Source organism: Condylostylus longicornis, unplaced genomic scaffold (assembly GCF_029603195.1).
Source record: "Condylostylus longicornis isolate FDR11 unplaced genomic scaffold, ASM2960319v2 ptg000031l, whole genome shotgun sequence".
In the NCBI taxonomy this organism is placed as follows: domain Eukaryota; kingdom Metazoa; phylum Arthropoda; class Insecta; order Diptera; family Dolichopodidae; genus Condylostylus; species Condylostylus longicornis.
Window position 1 is genome coordinate 1,147,692 of NW_026578000.1, and position 23,881 is coordinate 1,171,572.

Genomic DNA, 23,881 nt, shown 5'->3' on the forward strand with positions numbered 1-23,881 from the left:
TATGTAGTTATTTTTTATACTGCTAAAATTAATCAAATTTTTAGTTATTTACCGTTATATATAATATAATGTGACTGCGTTAGCATAGTTTGACTAAATTTAAATTAATTTTATAAACCACTTTATTCACTTTATAATTTAGATTGTATCGTTGAATATTTGATATTTATTTTTCGCATAACATGTACGTACATATGTACCTGTATTTTAATATAACAATTGTATTGTGTTTAAATATTAACATTTCACCATATATTTACATGTACATATAAGTATCAGATATATATATATATGTATATAAACACATATTTTTATTTATATATGGATAAGTAAATATTGTTGAAATATAAATTTTCTGTTTATTTAATTCATAATAATATTATATAATATAATGTATATACATATATATATATATATTTATATATATTACTACAGTAAAACTTTAATCAAAATATAAATACAGAATTTATTATTTATTTATTTTGTTTTTTGTAATTCAAATACTCTTTTATGAAATAAATTTTATATTTAATAAAATATTTTTATGTAGAGTTCTATAAAAGAGCATTTAAAATATTTCAATAGTTTTTGAAAACATTATAATTTTTTTTTTATTACAATTTATAATTTTATATTATTTTGTATCGTTTTTATAATATTTAACATAAAATATTGTTTTTTTTTTTTGACTATATACAATATATATAGAATATACACAATACAAGATTAATATATATATATATATATAAATTTTTTAAAGTTTTATAAAGTTTGTTAATTTATGTTAAATTTTTTTTTTTTTTTGTTTTATAAATTCATCGAAAATTCTTACCAATTATATATTTTATATTTAAATAAATTTTTATTTTAATGCTTTTTATTTTCCGGGTTTTTTTTATTTTATATCCATTTTATGTAAAGATATTTTATATAATGTATATGATTTTTAATTAAATAATATAAATTGCAAAAAAAAAATTAAAGAAATTTTTCCATACTGTGGATTTTAATTAAAAGTATAGATTTATTTAATTTTTAAATTTAATTTAATTATTTTGAACAAAATTACTTAAATAAAAATATTTAATAATTATTAAAAATATTTTTTTTGTTATTACAAATTTGATTTTAAGTCTTTACATAACAAAGTCTTACATAAATAACAGGGTAAATAAATATTTTAGAAATAAAGTAATAAATTAGAAATAAAGTAATAAATGCCTAAAAACTTAAAAATTAAAGAACAAAAATTTTGTTTTCTATTTGGTGGGTTTGTTTTTATAATTTTTTTTTTCTAACCGTAATAATTCTAATAAAATAACTATAAAATTTTATTATACTATTATACAGTATCAAATTTTAAGGTTCTATTAATATTTTAGAAAATATTGGATTTTTTGTTTTTTTATATAATAAATAATACATAAAAGTTTAATATATAAATAATTTTTTTTTCAAATTAAAAAAAAAAAAAACATTTCTTAATATTAGGATAAAATATAGATGGGATTAATTTGTGCATTTTGTACAAATATATAGGTATATAAAAAGTTTAATTTATAATTCAATAAAAATACATTTTTTTTTTTAATTTTTTTCCATTTTTGTTAATTAATTTTAAAAAACATTTATTTAAAAAAAAAAAATAAAAATATACCTAAAAATTAGATTTTACATATATTTTTTTTTTTTTGTAATTTAAAGACATAAAAGATTTTTAAAAAAATAAATAAAATTTTACAAAATATTTAATTAATATTTAAATTTAGTTTATTTTTTAAAAACTACATGCATGTATAATTTTTTTTTTTTTTTATATTTTTTATATTAGTTCAAAAAAGTTGTTTTGTTTTTTTTTTTTAATTTTATTTTATATTTTTAATAATATATTTATATAATATAGAAAATACATAACAAAGTCGGTGCCGTAATACAATATTAAAATTTTTTATTATAAATTTATTTTTACATATATACATATATATATACATATTGTATATATTGTATATGTATATATTTTTATTAATTTTTTTTTTTACTAATTTGTTTTTTTTTTTTGTGTATAAGTGCAAAGACACAACAAGAATATATAAATAATTTAAAATTCCTTTTTTGTTTTATTTTTTAATTTTTTTTTTTTGAAGATTTTACATTAATATTTAATAGAATTATACTTATATACAATAATTTTTTAATTACATACATACAATTTAAATATTTTTAATAATTACATATATTTGATTTATTTATTTTTTTTTTTTAAATTATATTCAGAATATTAAATATTTCAGACTTTTTAAAATTAAAAAAAATTATTATAAAAAAATTGTTTATACGTTATTATTATAAATATGCTCTTCTTATTAATTTTAATAATCAATTAATTGGATTATTTTCAATATATATGAAAAAGAATGATAAAATAATATTATATAATTTTAATAAATAATAATAGTAATAATGAAGAGCTATTATAAAATTTAATTAAAATATTCTTATACGATATTTAATCCAATTTTTTGTGTTTAATTTTAATAATATTTTTATATAATTATGTAATTAAAATGCTATACGAGTATAACTGAAGTATATAGAACCCAAAATATGGAAGCTAAAACATTTTTTTTTTAAATTTAATAAATGTTTAATTTCGTTTTTTTTTTTGTGTTTGGCAACCAAAATTTAATATATATGTATTAGAATTTTAAAAATTATTTTTTACTAATTTTTTTGAATTTGCTTTTTGTTTGATTTTATTTTTTTTTTAAATACATAATTTATATTTTTTTTTATCGTAAATCAGTTTGGCGATCTCCTGTATTTCATTTTGTGTTTAATTTTTTTTTGTTTGTTTTTCTTTTTATACAGTATATATAATAATAATAATAAGTTCTAGAGAAACCCTTTTAGATATATAATTTTTTTAATTTACAAAACTTATATTCAAATATTTTTATGCAAATTCTATATATAAAGATTCAAAAATAAATTTTTAAAAATAAATTTTTATTTTACATTATAACTTTTGTTTTTTTTTTATATATTTTCTTTGTTTATTTAATCTTTTTCCTTTATTTTATCTTTAATATATGTATAGAATATAGACAAAAGAAAATTGATTTTTTTTTTAAATTCACTATTGCTCGTTTTACATTCATATTTTTTTGTTTAATTTTAATTGTAAATATTTTTAATTTTTCTTTTAATTTAATTTTAATTTTTAAAAACTCAGGGTTTTAATTATTATACATAATTTTGACATACAACATATTTTTGAGTAAAAATATTTATATTTTGCATTTAATTTGAATATTTTGTGCTAAAAACTGTTATTTTTTTCTATAATTTATAATATAATTATGTATAAATATTAAATTAAATATAAACTAAATTATATATAAAATAAAATATTAAATCAAAAATGAAATGATATTTTTGTATAAGAATTTTTAAGTTTTTAATTAATAAATTAATGCTGCTATTGTTGGAATTATATTTAAAATTCAACAAATACAAACAAATTATATTTAAAATTCAATTGAGTATTACTGTATATAATATGAAACTCTAGTATATTTGCAAAACGAAAAAAAAATATAATTCAATTACAAATAAATTAACATTATATTTTAGTTATAAAATAATATTTTAAATAACTTTGTAAAAACAAAATTTAATTATAAAAATTTTAATAATTAACAGAAAAAAAATTGCTTAATTTAATTATCTAATTAATTAAATTTTATAAAATATTTGTTAATACAATACATATAGTTAAAATTTTCCCTGAATTTTTTTTTAATACATAATTATATTATAAATTATATGATATTTATGCTAATAAATTTAATAATATTTAAATATATCATTTTTTATATATAGAATTAAGTTCATTTAACTTAATAGATTTTGGCATTTTAACAGATATTTTTGTATTTTACATATTATTAAAAATTTGCTATTAAACAAAACAAAAAAAAAATAACAACCTCATTTTATCGTTCATTTTAGTTTTAAATAATGAATATCAGTTGTAAAGTTTTTTTTTTTTACTTTTTAATTTGATATAGAATTTGTATGACTCGTTGTAAAACTTAATTTCATTGTTGAGTATATTGTTGTTGACGATAATATTGATGATGAAGATGATGAAAATTGTGATGTGCTGACATTTTTCCCTAATAAATTTAATGTTAAATGATGTATATTTGATGTTGTTAATGTCGGTGGTGGATTTTTGGATTTTTTTATTATATCATAATATTTTGTATAATTGTATCCAAATAATTCAAAATCCAGGCGATAAATATTTATTAATTCATCTAATATATTGCGATCAATTTTAGAAAAATATCTAAAAAACAAAAATTAAAAATTATTATTTAGAATATTTAATTATATATACAATATGCATAATAAAAGTAAAGTGATTGAATAGTTTTTAATTTCAAAATTTTTAGTTTAATAAATTTTGTATTTTTAAACTTACTTTTTTATAAGGCTACCAGTATTATGTGATGAATGATTTGTTATTGTTTTAATACGTTTTTTTGGTAATTTACCTAAAAGTAATGGTTCTAAACCAGCTTGTCGTATTATATATTCACTATCTCGTTGAAATGTTTCTGTTTTAGCTATTAATGTATAATTAATACTGCATGGTGTACAAAAACTATACATCGGTGTCCAATGTTCATCAAATGTTATATGATTTTTAGAATTATTTATTAAAAATAATAAAAATTCTTTAAATGTTGGTCCACTATTATGACATTGTTTTTGTTGTTGTTGTTGCTGTAATTGTTTTTCTTGTTCCAGTTTATATCCTTTTTGCATTTTTTGTATTGATGTACTTCTTAAATTTTCATTATTTTTATTATTTTCATTAATATTATTATTATTATTATAATTTTTATTTCGAAATAGTTTTATTATTTGCTTTCCTAATGCTCTATAATATTGATTGTGACATCCTTCTAATTTATCACGATATGCTGATAAAAGTCTTTCAAATGGTTCACGAACTGTTAAAAATGATATTGATGATTCTAATGCATCGTTTAATTCATTGATTTTTGGTCGTGGGAAACGTTTACGTGCTAATTCTAATGGTGAACGTCTTGTATGTTGTAAATATTTTATATTATAGCCACCTAAAAGATATATAATGTGGTTTTAATTGAAAATATTTTCAAAATGTATTTTATATTTATATAAAATATTTCAAAAAAATTTTATATACCTAAAATATTAAAATAATACATCCATGTTGAACTAGCTGCTTTAAAAATATTACACCAAACTAAATTATGGCCAGGTGAAAGAAAAAATTCATGAGGTTTCGGTGGGTAAATGCCTGTTAAATTTTCTCTAATACAGACATCTTGTAAAATAAATTTACGATTTTGTAAATCTTTTTCAGTGGCACTATGTAATTCATCGGAATATTCATAAACTGGATTTAATGTTGATGATTGTAATACTGATGATGATTGTAATAATGATTGATCTTCTAAAACTTTATTATTATTGTGCACATTTATATTGTTTTTATCAATATTATTGATAACACGCTTTCCAATCACATTATTTTCATCATATTTATAAGTATTTATTGTATTTTTATAAATTTTTTGTGTTTTTTGATGTTTATTTATTGGGTTTGTCTTATGTTTCAGCTAAAATGTCATAAAAGAAAAAAACCATGAATGAATAAATCGTTGAAATTTTAAAAAAAAAAGTATTCAATATTGATTTGTGATAGGACTTTTCGGAAACACATCATTTTACGAACTAAATCATTACTTAATAAGAAGAACTCTATTTTAAATTAATGTTATCAAATTTCTAGTTTTTATCTACGAATGCATTTCCGAAAAACCAATAACTGTTATAATAAAAACTACAAAAGAACTAAAAATTATTTTATTTTCATAAAAAATTTACCTCTTCTCTAACAGAACTCAATTTATTTTTGGTAGCCTCATAAGCATTTAATGATTCACGAAATAAAAATGCAAAATAAAAGATCGCTAATGATGCAATTGCAATAAATTTTAAATAAATATTAAATCGCCGTTTTAAGCAGAGCATTCTACTAAACATTGCTATTAAAATTTTGTATCTAATTTTATAGTTTTTATATTGTATGATGCTCATATATATGAAATGTGTGAGTGTCTAATGTAATTTATAAGTTTATTTTGTATTTTTTGCATCCAAAAAAAAAAGAAAATTATTTATTTTTTTGTTTTTAGTGTGTCATGTACAATTAAAGTATTTGTACTTGTTTTTAGAAAATTTTCAAATTACATTCAAAAAAATAAGAAAATGCATCTGTGGCTAAATATATATGTATGTATATAATATGTAAATGCAATTTAAAAAATCTCCAAATTTTTTATAAAATTTTTCGTTTCATTTCCTACGTTTTTTCATTTTTTCTTCGTTTATAATATTCTTTTTTTTTGTTGAAACTTTTATCCTTTTAAGCAGTCTTTTTGTACTTGTAAATTCTTATCTGAAAAAAAAATATAAAATTATTATTAATAAATATTGCATTATAATAAGTTTTTTTGAATTATCGGTATTTATAACTATATTAAAATTATTTTTAACAGTATTTTATTAAATCCTATTAAATTCTTTGAAATAAATATTAATCCTTTAAAATTTCTAATTCAATTCGGCAATTAAGGCACTTGTGTTTACAAGAAAAATTAAATGTCATTTTCATTTACAATTGTAAGAATCGATTTTAAAAAGATAATCGATTATCTAATTACATTTTAAAATTTTATTTTTGTAGCTTTTTTTTTTAGGTAACAAAAAAGTTATTTTGTACAAAATGAAAAATTTTGAAGTGATAAATTATTTTTATTAAATTAAATAACATTTAAGTAAAATCTCAACTTCAAATAATCAAAATTAATTTGCGGCCTAAACAGTTGTTACCCGGTTGCACGGAAAAGTTTTAAACGAAATCAGATATGGAACAAATTTTTTAGCATAACTTGTTGATTGCCGGTTAGCGACCGTCAGATATAATTATATCTATTATACCTTCTATTTCGATGAATTTGATTATTGATATTTTGATTATAGATAGATTATGAATTTTGATTATTTCGATATTGCTAAACCGGATAATTATAAAAGTAAATAACAAAAATTTTAACTACTCTTTTTAAACACAAGGTCAAAAATAATTAAAAATTTCTCGAACAACTTGCGCAAATGAAAGTGACAAGTCATTTGTCAATTTTCTAAGCTCAGTTTAAATGCATATTAAATAAATTCTCCAGTTTTTATTATTTATTATTAGATTTAAGAAATTATCGAATCTTACACTAGAAAATTTCAAATTTAATTCTGTTCAAGATATTTGAATTTTTAAAGGTTTTTTTTTGCTTCTTAATATTAATATTTTGCTAATTATTGAAAATAAACTTTTTTGTTTTTGTCTTTTTCTAATATTTTCGAACATATACTTGTTTCTTTTTTCATTGTTTTACAAAAAGAACAACAATATAGTTTGTAATTATACACTAATTCTCAAAAAGGTCGTAATAATTAATTTTTTAAATCTTTTATAAAAGTGTATATATATAAAGGAAAATGAAAAAAAAGGAAAACTTAAAATGAAAGTAAATTTGACGCAGAGCAAATTAAATAAACATTTTGTCTTAAGAGTTTTTTAGAAATATTTTATTAGCTTTGGGGCTTAAAGTACATTTATGTATAGTGTTGTTAGTCCTTTTCCGGAAATAACGAGTATTAGCACACTTTTAAAAAAAGGAAGAGAAACAAACAAAAATAAAATAAAAAACACTTTTGTTTCTTTTTCTTTTTCTTTTTTGTAGTTTTTCTCATTTTTATGTTTCTCATTTCGTTGCCTCCTCTTTCTCAACCAAAAACAAAGTGATAAAACGTTTGTACATATTATACTGAATGTAAAACGCGGTGTATGCACGTTGCGCTATTAAATTGAAAGTATTATTATGAGAGTGGCACTTGAGTTATGCACTCGGATATATTTCCACACATACATATATACGTGCACATATATATATATATATATATATCAAGCATTTTTTATATGTATTTATGTAAAATTTAAGTGTTTACAAAATGTAAAATGCAATATACATACATGATTTTTTGTTTTTTCAAAAATATTTTTGTTTTACAAGTTTAAATGAAATAACGAGATCTGATGATAATTATACTTAAAAAAAAAGAAAAGGAAAAAAATGTTTGTTTTTTTAGGTCTGTATATGCCGTTAGCATTCTTTATCACATAAATTGTTATTTTTGTACATATATCGTATTATATATAGTCGGAGAAATGCATTTTTATGCATGTAGAATATAAATATATAAGAGGATGAAATTTTGATATATATGTATATTTAATGTTTATTTCAAATTGAAGAATATGTGAATGATTTGCATTAATAAAGAGAACAGAATTTTTAATTAAGAAGTTATGCTAACTTTATATAAATATGTATAACCATGTATAATATATTAATATTTCTACTATATATTACTTAGTGTTTATATAAAGTATTCCGGAATTTATATAAAATATTTAAATATAGTTTTTTGATTTATATTTAAAATATTAAGATTTATTATGTATTTGATATTTTATTTTAGAATTTAATTTAGCTTATTAGTAAATAAGTATAATCAAAATTTTAAAAATGTCAAAACGAATTTTGTAACTCGACAACACTTTATATACCAAATCGAAATTATACCCCCATGCGTATTTATAAAAATTGATAATTATAGAATCATTTAAAATATAAATGTATAAATTTATTAAATTTATAATTGTATGACTTCAAAATATTTGGCATTTAAATAACTATGTCTTATAATTATAGAGTAGGATATAGTTAAGAGGGGGCGTTTATCAAAATTTGATCTAATGTCAACTTGACTTATTCGATAATAAAATTTTAATTATTTAATATTAGTCAAATGAAAATTATCGTGTGCTACACATAATATCAATAAATTGTCTTAAATTCTGAGACACTCAATACATATAATACGAGTAACTTCATATACACATATACTCGTATAAAAGTAGAAATATACTTGATTTTGATTAAAATTTATTTTGTATATTTATATAAAAATGCATGCATATTGTGCATATACATTCAAATATACTTTTCTCGTATATACAAAATATTATGACAACAAAAATAATACAAAAAAGTTATCCTTTTTAAATTGTTATTTCTTTATATAAATATGTATGTACATATGTATTTCAAAATATGACGGAAAAAAAATTGAGGAAAGGAAAAAGGTTATTCTAAAAATAGAATTATAATATTATTTTTTTTTTTATTTATTTTTATCACTTGTTAAAGAGTAAATATTAAAAAATCATCTTATGTCTTTATATATATATATATATATATATGAATTATTATAATGAAAAGTGAATATTAACGATATAATATTATTTAGTACGAAATTTGCACATAATTATTTGGGATACGACGACGTGAAATGCATATTTGAAAAAAAAAAAAAGAAATAATATGAAATTTTCACTTAAATTATTTTATTTTGCTGAATTGAATTTATGACGGCTGATAAATTATTTATGTCAACAATTGTAGGGTACTTTTACTATATGTATACAAATTACTTTGTTTCACTCAGATTATCGAGTGAATTATTCAAATTTCACATACATATATATATACAATGTATATCTATATATATATATATATATATATATATATATATATGTAGATAAATTTAGTTTTGTAAAAATAAAGCAACAGTTTTATTCTTAAATATATGAAATTTTTTTTTTACATAGAATCATGGTAGCTTTTTGTAATTTATGAAATACATTAATTTTTGGGGTCTTACAATCTTTCACATGCATAGAGAATTTTTGATATTTCAGTAGAAAGGCTTTTATATATATGTACATATGTATATAAATAATGTATTCAAAGAATGTCAAAGGAAAAATTTATGTACAGCTACCAATAAAATTTTTGTATAATATCTATTTGATTTTCAGATTTAAAAGCTACTTAAATTTAAAATTTTAATTGTTATGATTGAAATAAAAAATAAATCTTATGATCACATATAATTTTTATACTTGAAAATATTTGTATGTGTATAATATTTGTATTTGTATAAGGTCTGATCGTCTATCTCGCTATTTTACTCGTAAAGTGAGAAGAAATTGAGTAACTATCATAATATTTGTATAATGTAATTTTCGAGTGAGAAGAATAAATCGGTATTGAGAATTTCGTTCTTTTTTTCTAAAATTTGTATATAAAAATTATTCAATTCAATTAAAAATTGAAAAAATGAGTAATTTTATTGGTAAAATGAAATATCCATTAGAAAACTGAGAATTCTTATTTGAAATTGAACAAAAAGTGAGTAAAACAGCGTGAAGTACCGCGATCAGGCTGTTTAATATAGGTATAATTACTTCATTATCAGGCTCATTACCAGGTATTATAATTATTAATGAAATTTTTTAAGTGTCAGGTTAGTTGTCTTTTTAGAGGAGTTCTTTAATTGTTCTTAAAAGAAGATAACGTTAAATATAATTCGCCTAAAAATATGCAATTTTTTTTCTCTTATTCGAAAATTGTCTCACATAATAATTTTTATTACTTTTAATTGACAAATAAGATTTTAATATAGGATTTACTGAAATTACATAGAAACAAATGAAGAGAAAATATTTGTTTCAATAACGTTATATTTACTTTTATTTTACTGCATTTTTTATTTAAATTTGTTAAATGCCAATTTACTTTTTAAGTGGCAATTTTTTTTTTATCAATTAAATACTATATTTATATATATAGAATCAATTATTTTTGTTAAAAAAGTGTGAAATTTTATAAGTCTACAATGTGTACATAAAATCTACATGTAGTTATATAAAATGGAAACTGAATAAACGCCATATTAAATTTTTGTTAAAATTTTTGTATATAAACTATGATTTACATTTATGTATGTATATATAAAAAAATTTATAGTAAATCAAGCCGATATCTCTATAAATTATAACTAAATAATAATGTACGAACTATATAATTACAAAAAATTATAAAGAATTCTAATCAATTCATTTGAATTATTAAAATATCGTTTATATACAAAGCCTTCATTAAACAAGATTAAATATAATTTTTGAAAAACTTGAAGAAAAATTTTAAAACCAGCTTAAAAATTTGACTCTTCAAATCTCTTTTTATTGTATTAAAAAATTATTGCAAAAAAATAAATATAATAAAAACCAATTTTAATTAAATATTAATAATGTATGTATATTACTTGATACCTTGATGAATCGATTCATATATTTTATAAAATCTATAATTTCAATATTAAATATGTCTTAATTGTATGTGTAATAGCTATTTCAATTAGAGAAAAAAAAAGCATTACCAGGTATATAAAAAAAAATAATTTAAATTTTTCTATGCTGCCATACCATAATATAGGAATTAGCGAATAATATGTTCATATTTATTTTGCTCTTTTATATATTAATTTAAAAATATTTTTTAATGATATATATATATATATATATATACGAGTATATATATATAGTATATATATAACACCACATCATTAGTACTTGTCACATTTTTAATTTATAATGAGTATAAAGAAAAAAAGAAAAACTTAGTTGTACATTATAGTATTGGTATTTGTTCTTTTGGCCTCTATTCTAAAAATTTTTCGCTTTAAATTGAAAAGGAATTTGGTTTTTTATTCAATTTTAATTAGAAAAATATATATGTATATACATGTATATTTATTATATGTGTATTTTTGTTTTTAATTATAATTGAAAGTTTTTGTTATTTCTAAGAATTAATTTTATGGATTTTTAATCATAAAGATCCTTAAAAATATTTATGGAAGATTAAAATTTTTCAATTTGTTATTCTATATATATATAAATATATACATATATATATTATATATATATATATATATATATATATATATATCATATTATATATATATATATATATATATATATACATATATATTTTGCAAAATTATTTTATTTAAATTAATTAATGATTTTTTTTGTTTTTTCAATAATATTTTAATTTTGATAATTCAAGGATTAAGTAGAATTTTTTTTTAATTCATATATATATTAATATATATTGTCATATATTTAATATACTTTGAAAGTTCAAGGATTTTTATTAATAATATGAAAATAATTTTTAAAAATGCTATATATATATATGCTGCCATACCATAATATAGGAATTAGCGAATAATATGTATATATATAATATTAATATATATATATAGTATATATATATATATATATATATATATATGCTTACTGTTGTATTAAATTAAAATTAAATTTAATTCAAATGAAATTCTCTATAATAATTTTATAAGTATAATTTTGTAAAATTTGAAAATTTTTTGCATACTTTTAGAAGAACTCATTCTATATATAAAAATTTAATTATTAATTTATATATAAAAATATAAATTAATTTATAAAATTTAATCTATATATAAACATTTTAATTTAATAGTGGTATATTGTCTAATATTGTTGAATACCCAACTGATGTTAAAATGTTATTATATAAATCCATAAAATTGACAAGATAGAAAAAATAGTAATATAGTGGAGAAATCTTCTTTTGTTTTTCTTTCTCTTAAATACTTATAGGTTTATTATAAGTCTATTATATACATACATATATAATATCTATATATATGTATATATAATAAATTATCATCGGAACAATTAAACGAAAATTCGCAATTAAAATCATTTTTTGTTTTACCTTTTGTAAAATTGCATTTCATAATTATAAGTATTTATGTGCATATATATATACATATATATACATATACTTCTTTTGCAAAAAAGTTTATTTTTTTTTTTTATAAATATAAACAATGAATGTATATGCACGTACTTATGTATGTATTATATTCATAAAGTGATTAAATGTCAATTATAAAATCAATTTTTTTTTATAATATACTCGTAAACTATATTTGTATAAGCATATGTATTCAATTATATATATGGATATGTACAATGTAAATTATTTATATATTTTTTTTAATTACAATAATTATGTAATTATTGTATATTACTAGATAATATCAGTTTTATATAGATATAATTCGTTTTAAAATAATACTTTAAAAAAATTGTATATATACATATATATAGATATATATACATGATTTTTTTTTGTATATTTAAATATTTCCATATATACGTACGTATATATATACGGCCATAAATTTAAAATGATTTAATAATTATAATTGTATATATTACCCATACTATATAGATAGAAGATTTAGAAATTGAAATGTGAAAATTTTCAAGATCTCATACAGGTTGCATTCAAGGTTTATATTACTTTCAAACTCTTTGATTCTACTCTTTCAAAAACTGTTTGCGTGAAATCTTCCCATTTCGGATGAAAGAAAAGCTTGGGCAATTATAAAAATTTTTTATGAAAATCTTTTAAAATTCCAATATCACATATATTCGGATATATATTAATATTTTGGAAAAATAATTTAAGAACACAATTTATTTAGTTTTGACATAAAAAAAGTGAAATTAATTGGAAAAATATTTATGTTTATAATAATTTATAAACATTAATTTTTTATTTCTAATTTAATTTATAGAAGAGTATATCTCATATATATATATCAATAATACATATATATATATATATATATATATATAAATATATATATATATATATTTATTATTGTATATTATTTATTATATATATTACAAAAATATTATTGTAATTTATTCACGCAAAAATACTTATATATATATATATATACATATATATTTTTTTTACATAAAAAACCAACACATTACATTCTATATATAGAGAACAAAAAAACCAGAACCAAAGCAAAAAAAAAAAAAAACAAACGCCAACACCTTGTTGAATGTGTTATAAATTTACATATATAAAAATTCACATTACATACATGCATATACATATATATTCTTATATACACTTATACATGTATTTTTTTTTTTTATTTTATATAAATGATATATTCATTTTTCTTTTTTTTCTCCTTCTGTTATTAATTTCTTTCCTATCAAAATTTATGTATTCAAGTAAATACATAATTTATATATATATATGTATATATATATATATCTTATATATCAAAAAATATATCTTTTATGTAATATATATGTATATATAAATGTGCATAGGCAATTTTGTATTATGTATTAATTATATATATTATTTATGTATATATATATATATATATATATATATATATCATCTTTTCTCTATAATATACATATGAAATAATAATTTGTGTATAGGAAACGGAGAAATATATGTAAATATTGACATAACTTTAAAAAAAAATAATTTTTTTTTCTTTGCAAATTCAACTTTGACATATGTATGTACTTAAAGTTTGTATTTATACATATTATATATATATATAAATATATATATATATATATATATATATATATACATATATATTTAATTTTGATTTATATAGAATATAATAAATAGTGGATTTGTATATATGTATATATATAGCAAGTATACCTTTTTTTTATATTATCTATTATATTTTGTTAGAATCAGTTTGTATATGCATATATATACTGCTTATATATATACATGTATATACTGAATTTCTTAATATGTATATATATTATAGCGAAATGTAAAATTATATTATTATTTATTTATGATATATTATTTATATTAATTTTTATCTAGGGGTTTTTCAAAATAAAATTTTTAAAAACTTGAAATTTAAATAATAAAATTTTTGCTTTTTCTAAAGCAAAATTTCTTTATTTTAAAATTATTATTATAAGCATTATTAATAATACTGTGATATATATTATTTGCACATATATTCATAAAATATATATATTTACTTTGAATCATATTTTAAGTTTTCCCCCCTTCTTTAATTTTGGCACTCCTTTTTTCTTGTTTTGTTTTTTTTTTTTGTTGATTTTTATTTAATTTTCATGTATGTACATAGGTATATATAAAAAATAAAAATTTTAAAAAAAATTTTAATTAATATATATTTTTCTTTTGTTTTAATTTTTTATTTATTTTTAAAAATTCTCACTTAAAATATTCTGGAAAAGTGAATTTGAAAAAAAAAAAAATAAAACACTTGATGCAATCTTTTTCTTTTTTAATTCGTATTAAAATAATAAAAATATATAAATGGAAAATTATAGTATATATATATATATATATATATATATATATATATATATATGTATGTATGAATTTTTCCTAAAAAATATATAAGGAGAAACGAAAAGAAGAAAAAACCGACTTTAAAAAAAAATTTGCAAAAAAAAAATTTTTTATCCTTTTTGTTATTTTTTTTTTTTTTTGTTGCTTTAATTTTTTTTCTATTTTTCTGTTATTTTTTTTTTGTTTTCCTATTTTGTGTTGTGGTGTAAAGCTGTTTGAAAATGAAAATTTACTGAATTTAATTTTAGATTGAACACGAAATATATACAAAAAGTAAATTTTTTTTTTTGCTTTTTGTTGTTATATTTACCTATATATTTTCACCATAAACACATACACACATATATATTTGCTATATATAGCAGATATTTATTTAAGAAATTTCTATCAGAAAAATATCCTTTTTTTTTCTCTTTATTTTATTGGTGATAACTTCATTCCTTTTCGATTTATTTATTTATGTATGTGTATGTACTTTTATATAAGAGAGATGTTGGTTATATGATAGATTCGTAAAATATATAAATAATTATTATTATTTTTCTATTAATTTTAAAATATAATGTTAGGAAATGATAAGTGCGACAGCGGTGAAAGTTCTTATTATTGTTTTGGGATTTTTATTTAATTTTTTTTTTCTTTTCGTTTTGGTACATTTAAAATTCTCTATACAAATACAATATGTATATTCTCTTTCTCTTATCTTTTTAAGAGCATAAATATTTGTTTTGAGAAAATTTGAATTTTGTGTTGAAGTGATATTGTGTATTTGTGTGTTTGTGACGGATTAGTGTTGCCAAAACAAAAATTAAAACTCAAAAACCAATTGTGTATCAAAAAATTTTTTTAAGTAACTTTTATTTTTATGTTATTTTTAAAGAAATCTTTTATTATTGAGAAATCTGTTATTATTTATCTTGTAACAAAATTATTATTATTATTTTTTTTTGGTTTATTAATTGTAATGGAAATTTTTTGAAAACAATGAGTCTTATAGCTATAATATATAGAGCTATTATTTCACAATTATTTGTAAATATAAACTAATAAAAATTAAAATATGTAATAGTAAAACAAAATATGTCAATTTAATAAAATAAAATAATATATATATACTATGTAATACTACACTTATATACCATACTATATAATGTCATATGAAAGACGCATTTGCTTTAAAATAAAAAATAAAAAAAAAATATAGAACTAGAAACTTATCTTAATCTTAAGCTATATTAAGTGCATTAATGATAAAAATATTAAAATTCCATAAATAACTGTGACTCCGAAATTCCAGCGAAATTTTACAAAAATTACGAAGTATGTACATATGAATGTATTTTCTCTACTATTTTAGTAAAATGGCAATACTAAGATATGATAAGAATAATATTACTACATAGTACGGTATGAGTCTCATATACTAAATTAAAATAATATACATAATAAAAATAATATTATTCCATATTATTTCATATTACTTAAAGAAAAATTATAGAAATTTTCCTGTGAGAGAAAATTTCCTATATGAACACAATAAAAATTTTCACTGTTTTATGCGCTTGCTCTCTTTTTGGTTCTCTTTCTCTCTGTTTTTCTGTTTATATATATATATATAACTTAGAAAAATTGCAATAAAGTTTGCAATAGCTCTATATTTTATAGTTTATCAAAAAATATAAATTTTAAGTGAAAAGCGGGGGCAATTTTATTATAATAACGGTATCATCTGTTGCTTCTTTCAATTTAAACTTAATATGTGTCCGCACTCTTTTTTTTTTTGTACTTTCATTCAATAATTTATTTTTTGTTTTTATTCTTTTCTTATAGCTTCTAGAAGGCATTTTGAAATAGCTTTTCAAATGTTCGATTTAAATGGAGATGGTGAAGTTGATTGTGAAGAATTTGAAATGGTAGCTAATTTAATACGTCAACAAACTAGTATTGGAAATCGTCATCGCGATCATGCTAATACAGGAAATACATTTAAAGTAAATTTTTTTGAAAAAATTTGTTTAATTCAAAATGAATTTTCGATAACGAAAATTTGTTCTTCCTATATAATATATTTAAGGGTGTCAACTCAGCTCTAACACATTTCTTTTTTGGACCTCAATTAAATAAAAAATTGACAATTGAAAAATTCTTAGAATTTCAATATCAATTGCAACGTGAAATATTATCATTGGAATTTTCAAGAAAAAATCCCGATGAAAATGGTAATATAACTGAAGTTGAATTTGCAGAATTGTTATTAGCTTATGCTGGTTATCCACAAAAAAAGAAAACAAAAAAGCTAAAACGTGTCAAAAAACGTTTCCGTGAGCATGGCAAAGGAATTTCAAAAAAAGATTATTTAGATTTCTTTCACTTTTTGAATAATATAAATGATGTTGATACAGCTTTAACATTTTATCATATTGCTGGTGCATCTATAGATCAAGCCACTTTAAAACATGTAGCTAAAACAGTTGCTATGGTAGATCTTTCCGATCATGTTATTGATGTTGTATTCACAATTTTTGATGAAGATTGTAAGTATAAACATAAAATCTTTAAGGATAAAAAAACATATTTTTATTAAATTATATTAATTTATTTTTTAGTGGATGGTCAACTGAGTAATCGAGAATTCGTATCTGTTATGAAAAATCGAGTTTTACGTGGTCTTGAAAAGCCCAAAGATACTGGATTCGTTAAATTAATGCAATCAATGATAAAATGTGCCAAAGAAGCAAAACCAGTTTTACTTGATATATAATTACATTTTGTCGGTAAAATTGTCGACATTTTAATTAATTTCATAATAATTATTGGCACAATTATTTAATAATATAGAATGATAAAATAATTTTCGATATTCGGTATCTGGTGTTTTTCAAGATTTTTCAATTTTTTAAAATTGCTAAAAATGGTAACTTAATATAAGATTTAAAAATAAAAATTTTCATTGTAAATGCTAGTTTTACAATATATAATATGAATACTATTTCTAAATTACTAATTTAACAAAAAAAAAAATATATCTAGATGAGCCTATATATTTTACTATTCTTATTTTTTAGTTACTATTCTCTTGTAAGTTAACATTTTTTGTCAATTTATTCTGTCATTTACATTTTTCTAGTCACATTTTAAATGAATGAAAAATGACTCGATAATAAATTATTTTTATATAATGAGTTGCATCTAATAATTTGTAATATCATGAATAATATACTCGAATGATAATAATTCAACATAATAATGTTGAAAATAAAAAACACATATTTAGAATGTCAAATTTGTCATTTATCTTTTGATCATAATGTTCATAATAAGTAAAATATTGTAACTTAAAGTGACAAATGTGATAGAAATAAAATAGTCTTTTTGACAGATATATTGTAATAATATTTTTTTGTAATTTCTAACGTTGTAATTGTTATTCAATAAGATTAATTTGTAATTTCATTTCAATATTTCACTATTAAATATAGAATAAACATTTTTTCAACGTTGTAATTTTTGATTATAAAGAAAAAATTATAAGAAAATAAGATACTAAATTAATCTACATGATTTGAAATTGTTACTTTTTGCTATGCTACTTGCTTAAAACTATTTATAACTCTAAGCTAATGGCGTTTTCATTAATTTTCTTAATAATTTACTTTATTTTTTAATTTAAAAAATTTATTTTTTAGCTTATTTACTTTTATAATTATTATTTTACATTTTTTTTTTGCTCATAATTTTAAAAATTCATAATTGTGAATTAGCTTAATGTCTTCAATGAATGGTTTTAAACGAAAATCAATTCGAATTTAACAAAATTTGAGTTTATGAAATTATATAGAAATTATATAAAATTTTATGTTTAATTTAAGGAAACTTTTTGAATAAAAAATATTATATTAAATAATAATTATAAATAAATTAACGTTTTGTTGATTATGTTTTCATTATTTTTAAGGAAAGTATAGTTGATTTCAATTCTACTATCTATAATACATAATATCTACATTTTGCTTTCATTCATTTTTCTAGTCTAAATATATTTTTAGAAAGAAAATGTTTTACTCATCTTATAGAAAATTCTAGATTATAATATTATGTTTTAAAGAGAAATACCAAACATGAAATGGGTTTTAAGTATGAATTTCAAAAATGAAATTTGTTCCATGTCAAAAAAATTTTGAAAGCAGCATTGACATTATTATTTCAAAACATCTTATAATTCATTTTAGTTCGGAAATCTTTCTGAAATAATTTCTGCAAAAGGAAATCCTGTAGGGTTAAATTTGAAATATATTTTTTACTTAAATTTTATACCACAAGAAGCGCTGAATATCGATTCTCGATCATTTAAAGTAATGGCAGCTCTTTTATGAAGGATGACGTCACTCTTTGTTTTGATTATTTTCGCACCGTCATTTATTCGGTTTTCCTATAAATTCAATAAAGTTCCTGAAAATTTCGTCATTAATATTTTGGTGCTTTTCGTGGAAAGTAAAATAAATGAAGTTTGCATAAAAAAAAAAGTGAAAGTCATATAATAAATTATATAAAGTTTCAAAAATACTAGAAATTTTTGTGAAAAAGAAAATAAAAAAAAAATAAGTAACAAGCAAACAAGAAAATTTAAACACATTTTAGTTTACCTTCAGACCTCTAAATTTTTTCTCCAACGCTCTACACAAATAATAAAATTTCAAAACCAAAAAAAAAAAAATTCGTAATATTATTAAATAACAAAAATATACTCTTATCTTTTTAAATAAAAAAAAAATTAGTACAAAACTCAATTTAAAATGGAATTTCCCCACCTTGGAAAACATTGCTCTGAAAAATCGTGCAATAAATTAGGTAAGTAAAAACTATAAGTATTATTTAATTACAACAAATATTTTCATAAATCGTCATAACATTTACAAATCATGCCATTGTTTTTATTTAAAATATGAATTTCCAATTAAAATTCTATTTTACACTCATTTTCTTATGCATTAAAAAGTTTACGTATATAACTTGTACATATATACATACGAGTATGTAGGTATTTCATATAGAAAATATACGAAGACAAATAGGCACCTAACTATTATATGTAGCTTTGTTTGATGTGCTAAATTTCTAAACAATAATCCCCGGAGTCTATATTTATTCTGTTAACTTAAATATTGTGATATATATGTAAGTAAATACATAATATAATTATATGCACATCGTATAGAGACAATTGTTTATATGATACCTTTGATACATAACCTACCTATCTACCTATAAGTATTATTTATTTATGTTTATGTAAGTGTGTATGACTAGCAAATTCCCATGAGAAGGATGTTATTTAGAAAAAGTTATCCTTGAAAAGCAAGCAAGTTTTGCTTTTTCCTTATACCCACTTATATACATACCTACCTACTTATTTAGCTTTTTATACATTTTTTTTTTTGTATTTCTTTCTTTTTAATCGTATTGTTTTATCTTCCTTCCTTCGTCTTGTTGTTTCTTTTTATAACACAAAATTGATATTACAAATTTAAATATAATGTACGTACTGCATACCTACTTATATCTAAAATTCTAAATTTGTATCTTTATAGTTAACTATACCTGTGTACCTATTTACCTGTATTAAAATTTTTTTTAGCTTTTGCAATTTGAAGAGAACCAACCCCCCAGCCCGTTTGGTTTGTTGGTCATAATTTTTTATAAAAATTATACTCGTATTATAAATAAAGAAAGAATCTAAATTGAGATTTTTATCAACTTAAAATAGTATTAGAATGAAGAATATTTGAAAATGAATTCTAACACCCTATTTTCTGAATTATAAATTTCTGGGGGAATAAAGGACTTGAAATTGTGTGTACCTCTACCTCAATATCTACCTTTATAAAAAAATTTGTATAGGTAGATATATTTACTTATTATTAAGCAAATTTTATACATATCAATTGTATTCAACTAGTTCAAGATTTTATATTTCAAGTTTAAAAGTTAGGTGTCTACTTATTTCTATTTTTAGAGAAAATAAACAAAAAACGCATGCATTTTATTGTTATGACTTTTATTCAATCTCTTTTTAGCACGTTTTCTGGTACTTTTTTTTCATTTTGGATTAAATGTATAGTACCTACCCACCTATGATGATTAAGAAAACGTATTGAATGTGCAGGTGTATGTATATATAGGCCTTTATTCAACTATATTTTTGATTAAATTATACGTTAAGTGAAAATTTTGACCTTCAGGAAAATATAAAATTCAATATTTGAAAATAATTCTTGATTAATCAAGTATTATTGCTTTAAAATGGAAATTTCAGAATTTTTAAATAAGCAAAACGTGTTTCAATTTTTGTGAACTATTTAAAATGATTAAGTTTGCATTTACGAAAAATAAGTTTGCATTTTAAATGATTAAGTTTGCATTTTCTTGCATATACATACATATATATAAATAATAAATTAATATTTATTAATTTTTTCCTTTCAGATTTTCTACCTATGAAATGCGATTCTTGTAATTCAGTATTTTGTTCAGGTAAAACAAAATTATATTTGAATTGAAATTTATTTAAATTATTTTTTTTTTTTAATGTCCTTAATTTCTTTATTTTAGAACATTTTAGTTACTCAAAACATTCTTGTCCATCAGCTCATCAAAAAAGTGTTCAAGTGCCCGTATGCCCTCTATGTAATGATCCTGTCCCAACTCCAAGAGATGTCCCACCAGATCTAAGTGTAAGCGAACATATCGATCGATATTGTAAATCTGAAACAAAAAAAATTTTTACAAATCGTTGTAATTATAAAAACTGCAAAAAAAAAGAACTTGTTCCATTCAAATGTTCTGATTGTCATATCAATTATTGTTTAAAACATCGGCACATCACCGATCATGAATGCCAAGGAGCTCAAGTAACACAAAGAAATGCAGCAGCGTAAGTATATATACACATTATTAAATTTTATTATAAATTAAACTGCTTTTATTTTATTTATGTAAAATAAATATCTTTATCTTTATTTTAGTAATGCAGCTGAACAAAGAAAAACTAGACCCAGTGGATTTAATGGAGTTTTTAAAACTGCAACTAATGTTACATCAAACCCAAAGTCAATTAACTCTTCAAACAATAATACTCCTTCAAATGCAGGAAGTTTGGCGCAAAATATCCAAGGAAGTATGGTAAGTACAAAAAAAAAATTTGTTTTTCATTGCATCCATATTTAAATGTTCTATATTCATTAAACTAAAAATATTTTGTAGACTGAAGATGAAGCTTTAGCTCATGCAATGGCACTATCAATAATGGAATTGGATGAGCAAGCAAATAGAGAAAGACTAGCCCGTCAACAAGATCCTGTTCCAGTTACACAGCCAAGTAAAGATAAATGTTCCTTATCTTAGCGTATTTAATTTAGAAATAAAACGAGAACAATTAAATATGTATATGCTTGAAGGGATGGATTAAAAAAAATTATATTGAATGAGGAAAATAAGAATATATAAAATTTTATTTCGGTTTGAATTAAACAAATTTAATTAATTGCAATTTAATCAATTTTACTTACAAAATTTCAATGCAAATGCAAAATAAAAATTATTAAATCAATGAAAAAGTTATTAGTAAAATATTCAATAATATTGTTTAAGTAGCAAAGCTTTTGCGAATTATATTAGCCAAAAATTAGAGAATTTTATGATTAAATAACATTATAAAAATACAAAATAATTAGAGTAGCCAAAAAAAGTAATGGCTTTCAGATTTTTTTTTTAGAATATGCCATTTTTAGATTATTTGGTCGAAAGTTTAAAAATTATATAAATTTGCTTTAAATTCTTTGTAAAAGATATCACAAACTGTTTTATCACAAATAAATAATATATAAAAAACTTAAACTCAATCAAACAAATTTTAAATAATAAATACATAATTATATAAGGTGCTTTATTAGCAATTAAAATTTTACCAAAACTTTCCATAAAATAATTAATCATAATATGGAAACTTAAAATAATAATAATAAGTATAAAAAATTTATCTTTAAACTACAAGAAAATATTCAAGTTTTTCTTGTTAAAAAAAGAAACAATAAACTAAATTATTATTATTTTATATAAAAAATATAAAAAAAAAACAACGGCCTCGCTTACAATTAGGATACAATTTTATTCTTTATATTTATTTTCTGGATAAAAAATTGTAAACTTTGTGATATTACTGTATTAGAAGTAAATATCGAAATCTAAAAAAAAAAATAAGGATTAAATTTTAAATAAAATATGTAGAGGGAACAAATACTGAAGGAAATATAAAATACATAAATATATTTATGATGGAAATTAACTTAAAAAATTTTAGATTTAGATTTAAGATAATAAAACATTAATTTAGATCTATTAAAACTGTTGTTAAAATTTTTGGACGAACTTTTTAAATAAAATAGTAAATTTTTGTTGTACAAAAATGTTTAGCAAGAATTATTTTCTATCGCGCACAACAACAACAACAACAACAAAAAAATATATATTTATTATGAGAAGAGCTAAAATATTTATTAATAATG

General features: G+C 19.2%; 3 protein-coding genes across 8 annotated transcripts in view; 2 read left to right on the forward strand and 1 right to left on the reverse strand.

The window, feature by feature from the left end:
* LOC129608290 (calcium uptake protein 1 homolog, mitochondrial) overlaps positions 1-19,184 on the forward strand; it is a 29,284-nt gene extending 10,100 nt beyond the window's left edge. For 2 of the 3 annotated variants that reach the window (XM_055519697.1, XM_055519698.1), the window contains 3 exons: positions 17,151-17,311; positions 17,395-17,854; positions 17,927-19,184. In XM_055519697.1, coding sequence (XP_055375672.1) covers positions 17,151-17,311; positions 17,395-17,854; positions 17,927-18,081 — 776 coding nt within the window. In that variant the 3' untranslated portion in view covers positions 18,082-19,184. The remainder of the gene's footprint in view (positions 1-17,150; positions 17,312-17,394; positions 17,855-17,926) is intronic. The other variant, XM_055519700.1, reaches the window with a different exon arrangement.
* LOC129608288 (carbohydrate sulfotransferase 11) lies at positions 3,877-15,505 on the reverse strand. Of its 4 annotated transcripts, none has more exons than XM_055519694.1 (6): positions 15,400-15,505; positions 14,981-15,034; positions 5,947-6,520; positions 5,243-5,678; positions 4,490-5,153; positions 3,877-4,354 (listed from the first exon to the last, which is right to left on the reverse strand). In XM_055519694.1, exons 3-6 carry the CDS (start codon positions 6,157-6,159, stop codon positions 4,057-4,059), a joined length of 1,611 nt encoding a protein of 536 aa, XP_055375669.1. In that variant the 5' UTR covers positions 6,160-6,520; positions 14,981-15,034; positions 15,400-15,505; the 3' UTR covers positions 3,877-4,056. The 4 variants fall into 4 exon arrangements, with proteins under 4 accessions (XP_055375669.1, XP_055375670.1, XP_055375668.1 ...); XM_055519695.1 differs by lacking the exon at positions 15,400-15,505 and adding an exon at positions 15,184-15,208; XM_055519693.1 differs by lacking the exon at positions 15,400-15,505 and having other exon boundaries at positions 14,981-15,163.
* Positions 19,185-19,746: 562 nt separating the features above from the next.
* Positions 19,747-23,289, forward strand: LOC129608319 (AN1-type zinc finger protein 2A). The gene is made up of 5 exons (XM_055519770.1): positions 19,747-20,168; positions 21,804-21,851; positions 21,930-22,251; positions 22,343-22,499; positions 22,581-23,289. The coding sequence occupies exons 1-5, from the start codon at positions 20,114-20,116 to the stop codon at positions 22,719-22,721; spliced, it is 723 nt and encodes a 240-aa protein (XP_055375745.1). The 5' UTR covers positions 19,747-20,113; the 3' UTR covers positions 22,722-23,289.
* Positions 23,290-23,881: the final 592 nt, after the last annotated feature.

Coding starts and splice junctions, on each gene's coding strand:
- LOC129608288 (XM_055519694.1), bottom strand. CDS start 6,159: ATGAGCATCATACAATATAAAAACTATAAAATTAGATACAAAATTTTA. Junction 5,679..5,946: donor TGAGTTCTGTTAGAGAAGAG/GTAAATTTTTTA, acceptor ATGACATTTTAG/CTGAAACATAAGACAAACCC. Junction 5,154..5,242: donor GTATTATTTTAATATTTTAG/GTATATAAAATT, acceptor TATATCTTTTAG/GTGGCTATAATATAAAATAT.
- LOC129608319 (XM_055519770.1), top strand. CDS start 20,114: ATGGAATTTCCCCACCTTGGAAAACATTGCTCTGAAAAATCGTGCAAT. Junction 20,169..21,803: donor AAAATCGTGCAATAAATTAG/GTAAGTAAAAAC, acceptor TTTTCCTTTCAG/ATTTTCTACCTATGAAATGC. Junction 21,852..21,929: donor TAATTCAGTATTTTGTTCAG/GTAAAACAAAAT, acceptor TCTTTATTTTAG/AACATTTTAGTTACTCAAAA.